This window comes from Mustela erminea, chromosome 17 (genome assembly GCF_009829155.1).
Source record: "Mustela erminea isolate mMusErm1 chromosome 17, mMusErm1.Pri, whole genome shotgun sequence".
Lineage (NCBI taxonomy): Eukaryota > Metazoa > Chordata > Mammalia > Carnivora > Mustelidae > Mustela > Mustela erminea.
In genome coordinates this window covers 45,435,551-45,441,723 of record NC_045630.1, presented here as the reverse complement: position 1 = coordinate 45,441,723, position 6,173 = coordinate 45,435,551, and the positions used below count along the sequence as shown (strand labels likewise).

The window sequence follows — 6,173 nt, the reverse complement described above, 5'->3', positions numbered from 1 at the left end:
TACAAGAGATCTTTCCCATTCTATCAGTTCTGCCTCCTACCCCTCTCTTAAACATCGCCTACCTCTTTCCCTCTGTCCTCGCCTTGGGTCAGGTCTTCCTCAGCTCTCCACAGGCTCACTGCACTGATCTACCCGCTTTCTACTCCTTAAACCAATCCTACTTCACACCGTCCTTGTTTTCCTCCTTCAACATCCCTCGGATCACATTACTCCTCGCTTAAATATCCCACAAGACAAGTACTGCATCCGAACAACAGGCCAAGTTCATGAGCAGGCCACCTCGCAGAGGAGAAAAACTACACGTGGATACATGGGACAAGTTGCTCAGGCTCATCCCGAGATAAATGTAACAGGGACATTTCCCCAGCCCTGCGGCTGGCGGAGGTCGAGGGGACCCGGTGATCACGAATGATGACAAGGGCGTGCCGGGAAGCACTGGTATCTGCCGCCGTTGGTACTCCAGTATTTGGGATGTCGTTGTCGCCACGTTTCGGAGATGCGGACGAACGCCACCCGCCTCCCGCGGTCTGAGCCTCGGTTACGGAATGCGGTCACCCGGGGCTGACCCCTGCCTGAAGGGCCGCAGGACGAAGTAACTCTGGGTAAAGGGATTCGTCAGTTAGAGCAGCTAACCTTCTGCGGGGCGCCTGCTGCCCTCACCCAACCTTCCCACGAACCCTGCAGGGACGCCCAGGACCGCTCTCCGTGTTACCTACAACAACCCTGAGGCCCGGAGGGGAAAACGCGGCCCGAGGGGCGGGCTGAGCGACCGGGGGAGCTGGGATTAGGGGCATTACGTCTACACCCGGGGCGGGGGGACATCCAGCTCCAGTCCTGTTGTTCGGGAGAGCCTACGCCGTTCCTTTCCTCCCGCAGGGAAGCGCCGGGGAACTCAGCCCGCCTCTCCCTCCGCTCGGTGTTCGGCGTCCTGCTCAGGGCTGGGGGCACGCTGTAAAGCCTTGGATGGAGGCCTAACAAATGCTATCGTACATTCCCGTGGGCCCCATGGCACAGCCTTACACGTAGGAAGTCACTCCCAGGAGACTGAAGCATACATACTGAGGAGTACGCGCCCTGGGGACTAAGAGCCAAGCTCCACACCCGAGCACGGCGGCCGACCCTTCCCGCTCTCCTACGTCCCTCGGACTTGGCCCGGAACCTTTCTTGCGGCGTCGGAAGCAGCCGGCGGAGACATGGCCGCCGAACACACAACACCGCAAGGACTAGTAGTCTAACGATATGCCTGAAATATATAGCTCACTTAGATGCTTCGGCAGAAAATGGCCTCAAGGACTCGCACTTTTTAAAGTATTCATTGACAATGATATTTTTGTCCCTTAGTCAAGAGCGTTATCAAATGATTCCGAGAGAGTTTGTTCTTTTTTTGGGTAAGGCGTTTACATGGACAGCCCACTTGAAACGAACAAGGAAGGCGGGGGAAGAAAGCGGAAGCCGCGGGGGCTTCTAAGCCAGAAAGTCTCCGGAGCTTGCGCTAAGCTATTTGCGGCGCCCCCCACTTACACGCAGGTCTCAGAAACAGGCGGGGGGAAAAGGCGTCGTTCCTGGAGCTGAGACCAGGCTGCCGGAGTCCTCAGGGATGAACCTCGAGTTGCTGGGTGAGGAGGGCTATGGTTGCGTCTTAGGAAACCCTTCGGTCCTGGAAAGGAGGGAACCTGGGCGGGAGGGACGCGGGCTGCAACCTCAGGGACATAGTTCTGCTGTGGATCCCTGGGCGCTCCTGTTCCCGAGCAGCAGCGGGAGCAGGAAGCCCAGCTTCGCCTTAAGCAGGATGCATTGCCTTTCCCGAGGCTGCTTTCAGATCAGTGCTGGAGTGGTAGGCGCAGACCGCTTGTGACTTCGATTTGAGGACAAGGATCAAAGGTGCTGAAGTAGCCCAGGGCGGGCAGGACCAGAGTTTTTGGAGAAGAAGGAGTGTGAGGATGTGAGGCTTGAGAGGAAGCTTGGAAGACTTGTCAGGGGTTTGGGCGCCTGGAAAAGTTAGATTGTTTTGTAGACGTTCGGGGTGCTTAAGGAGGGGGATTTGGAGATCTTCTAGTTGAAGTCCCTCATTGGACACATGAAAAAAGTCTTAGTGGGCAGTGACTGGAAGGCATCAAGTGAGTAAACGGCACAGTTGGCCCTGGAATCGTCATCTTGACTTTCTGTTTAAGCTGCTCAAGTAACAGGGACGGTGTGCACAACACAGAACTACAGAAGCAGTTGCTTTTTGTCACGCTCTCAGTCATTTCCTCCCTATCCCTGACCCAAGCTGTTTAAAAACTTAGGTCTTGTCTTCGAGGTTTTCATTAGGTGTTTAGCATGATAGTCTATATTTCCAGATTTCCTAAAAGACTTGATGTAAAGTTAAGTTTCTTTTTTTTTTTTTTTTTTTTAAAGATTTTTTATTTATTTATTTGACAGAGAGAGATCACAAGTAGGCAGAGAGGCAGGCAGAGAGAGAGAGAGAGGAGGAAGCAGGCTCCCTGCTGAGCAGAGAGCCCGATGCGGGACTCGATCCCAGGACCCTGAGATCATGACCTGAGCCGAAGGCAGCGGCTTAACCCACTGAGCCACCCAGGCGCCCTAAAGTTAAGTTTCTTTAAAAAAAAAAAAAAACAACTCAGAAGTTGTATTGAATGTTAAAAGGGCTACAAAGGTTTTTAAAGAAGTGGTCCTTACCTTTAAGGAGCTTAAGGTGATTATCCAAATAGCCGTAATATATTGCAGAACATAGGCCTTTAAGGGTCATTACCGAGTGCTAAGAACATTTAGGAGAGAGAGTGAATGTCTTCAAGGCTGGGCAAGAAGGGCATCCAGGAACAAAAATTCTGTGGAGGAGTTGGACTTTTTTTTTTTTTTTTTAAAGATTTTATTTATTTATCAGAGAGAGAGGGGGAGAGAGCAAGCACAGGCAGACAGAATGGCAGGCAGAGGCAGAGGGAGAAGCAGGCTCCCTGCTGAGCAAGGAGCCCGATGTGGGACTCGATCCCAGGACGTTGGGATCATGACCTGAGCCGAAAGCAGCTGCTTAACCAACTGAGCCGCCCAGGCGTCCCAGGAGTTGGACTTTTGAGTAGACATTTAAGACTGGTGAAAAAGTGACGGACTGAAGCATGAAGGTACAAGGAGAAATGCTTATTAGGAATGTTTGAGCCAAGACATCAGTGAGAGAACACCCAAAGAATGTTCCTGCTTGGCCTGGTTGTGGGTGCTGTGAATAAAAGGAAGGCCAACAGATGCTGTCTGTGGACTCTTGAATGGGCTCTTGAATGCCCAGCTGAAAAATCTGTGCTTTTTAAGAAAAGTAGGGCAGATACATTGAAGGGTTTTGACCTGGTAAGTAACTCGATCAGAGCTATGATTTATTTATTTATTTATTATTAAGATTTATCTGACAGCAGCATGTCATTGAGGCTTGGATGGTGTGAAACCAGTTTGGAGGGCTAGAGTAAATGAGTGATAAAGAGGGCCTGAGCTAGGAAATGGAACAGAGAGACCCTGAGGAGGTAAGAGTTGACAGAATTTGAGAGTCGTTGTGTGTGGTAGGGGCGTCAGTGGTGAGGAACTATGAAGTGAAAATCATGGGAGCCAATGGTGGTGTTTTTGATGAACATTTAAGGACATGGGGGAAAGACAGCATTGGGCATGTTGAGTGGGGATCTGGGGTTCAGGAGGTAGGTTTAGATTTATGAAAGAGATGTGTACTTTCCTGCAGGTGGGTTGTTGAGGAAACTTTGTGAGTGGATGACAAGACCAGGGGAAAAGGTGGGAGGGGCAGAAAGAAAACTGCTGAGGGCAGAATCTTGGACAGTTACCTATATTTTGGGGTTAAGAGGACAAATAAATGATAATAAATTAAGAATTATATATTACTTATTATGAGCTAGGCAAATTTTTGAGTGCTTCCCTGTATTTATCCACGTGGAGGTGGATCTACGTTGTCGTGCTCTCAGAAGCCACTTGTAGAGCAGGTGAATGCTGAAAGCTGGGAAAGGGCTGCTCTGTGTAGTCCTTACGCACTTGGTACCCATCAGCAACTTGAGTCGAAACCAGAGTACAGTCATTTTTGGAAGGCGTGGGAGACGGAGTGGAGGTCAGAGGTCGACCCTTATTTTTAAAAACTTCAGCATGGGGGAAAAGTGATAGGTAGGCTAGTACATGAAAGAAATGGTCATGGGAAAGATTTTCCTTGAATGATATAGAAGATTCATGAGGGTGAAATTTAGGAATATTTAGCATTGGAAGGTTAGACAGTTTATTTATATTTAAAGATTTTATTTATTAGAGAGTGCACGCGAGTATGTGCATGTGTGCATGTTGGGGGCAGGAGCATAGGGAGAGGGCCAAGCAGACTGACTCCACGCCTAGTGTGGAGCGTGATGTCGGGCTCGGTCCCTCCATCCTGCAATTCTTACCTGAACTGAAAGAGTTGGGATGCTTAACTGATTGAGTCACCCAGGCACCCCAAGAAGGCTAGACAATTTAAAAGAAAGCTGGGTCTGGAAATCTACATTTCTATGGAAATTACTGAGTTTTAAAGGAGAAAGTTGGAGATAAAAAGCACAAGGAACAGAAGTGATTGTGATTGTGGGAGCACGTGTGGGAAAGAATATCTGTCCAGAAAGGAAAGGAATGATAACGTGCTGTTAATGTAACACTCAAGGTAGTGATTTTACTTCTGTAGTCACTTCTGAGCTCTTGCTGGGTATCTGACAATATGCACTGGAGATAGAAAGTTACGTAAGAGTTTTTCAAAACTATTTTTACTACAACTCACAGGAAGAAAACTCTTTTTTCTTGGGAGAGGGAGAAGGGAGTGGGGGTAGATAGAAAGAGAATCTTAAGCAGGCTTCATGCCCAGTGCTGAGCCCGATGCAGGGGCCTGATGACACAGTCCTGCGATGTGACCTGAACCGAAATCAAGAGTCAGTTGCTCAAACAATTGAGCCACCCAAGGTGCCCAGGAAATCTATTTTCTATCACACAATCCATCATATATACAAATATATATATAACTAAGTTTCTCAAAATTATACTTAATTCCTGTTATGCTCAGTGTCCTCTGATGTCTTCTGTTCGAATCTATTAAAAAACTTGTTGGGGCTCACTAAATTGATTTATCCACTTATGGTGGGGGTGGGTCCTTCTGTTTGAAAGACCTCAAAATAAGATACAGCCTTTGCCCTGAATAAATATGTAGAGCTAGAAGGAGTGAGACATAAATAATTGTGTCTAATATGGAACCGTAATAAGTGAATGCATTATGGGAGTTCAGCTGAAAGCAATTAATTCTGCAGTGTAGAGGTTGGCAGTAGAATTTGGGGATGGTTTTATAGAGGAAGCGTCATTTAACCCAGGCAGTGCAGATAGAGAAGGGTTTTTCCGGAAGGACAAGTTAGAGAAGCTGATTAGCAGTGCAGGGAGTAGTTGGGACAGATGTTCTGAGGCATGACTGCATATGGTATGTTCAAGAAATGGTCTTAGGTGCTTAGGGCAGGTTATGTGAGCTTCTATGCTATGCTAGGTGCTGATGCGAAGTTAGCCAGACATGGCGAGGATAACATTGGCAGGGGCCAGAATGAAATCACTTTTTGAAATTATACTTAGAAGTTTAGTATATTGTTGGGTGAAGTAAATTTTAAGCAGCTAAGTGACAGGTGAGATTCGGGTCTTGGAAAGTTGGCTGTGGCAGCTCTGCGAGGGAGATGAGGCTGGAGTCAAGGACACATAGTAATTACGTTGGTGAAGGGATCAGATGAGGGCGGGGTGGGATTGGTTATCTAGACACCTGCGAATTGCATTTCTTTGGAAGAATGCCCTTGCCTGTGTCCTCGCTTGTTAGATTGAGGAAACAGAATGGAAATTGCTACTCTGCTCCTAACTGTTACAACAGAGGGGAATGGGTTGGAATCGAAAATAATAGGGCCTTTGGGCGAAGAGGTCTGTGCAGCTTTAGAGCTGGTGATAATCAGGTCTTTAAGGAGGTGGGTGTTCAGCAGTGTGGAGAACAGACCTTATACCGTGTCAGGACACCTAGAGGGAGAAAGCTGGAAGGGGCTGGAAAGCTGAAGGGCAGTTTGGAGAAAGGATCTTCACAGGACAGAAAGGAGGGCCCTGAGGGAGCCTGTGTGGCTGGGCCGGAAGCGTTGTAAACTCAGATTCCGAAAAGGCTG

At 48.3% G+C, this 6,173-nt stretch overlaps 1 protein-coding gene across 2 annotated transcripts in view; it reads left to right on the top strand.

The window, feature by feature from the left end:
* Positions 1–1,447: 1,447 nt before the first annotated feature.
* Positions 1,448–6,173, top strand: part of RBBP5 (RB binding protein 5, histone lysine methyltransferase complex subunit) — a 35,806-nt gene continuing 31,080 nt past the window's right edge. For both annotated transcript variants that reach the window (XM_032317661.1, XM_032317660.1), the window contains exon 1: positions 1,448–1,616. In XM_032317661.1, coding sequence (XP_032173552.1) covers positions 1,598–1,616 — 19 coding nt within the window. In that variant the 5' untranslated portion in view covers positions 1,448–1,597. The remainder of the gene's footprint in view (positions 1,617–6,173) is intronic.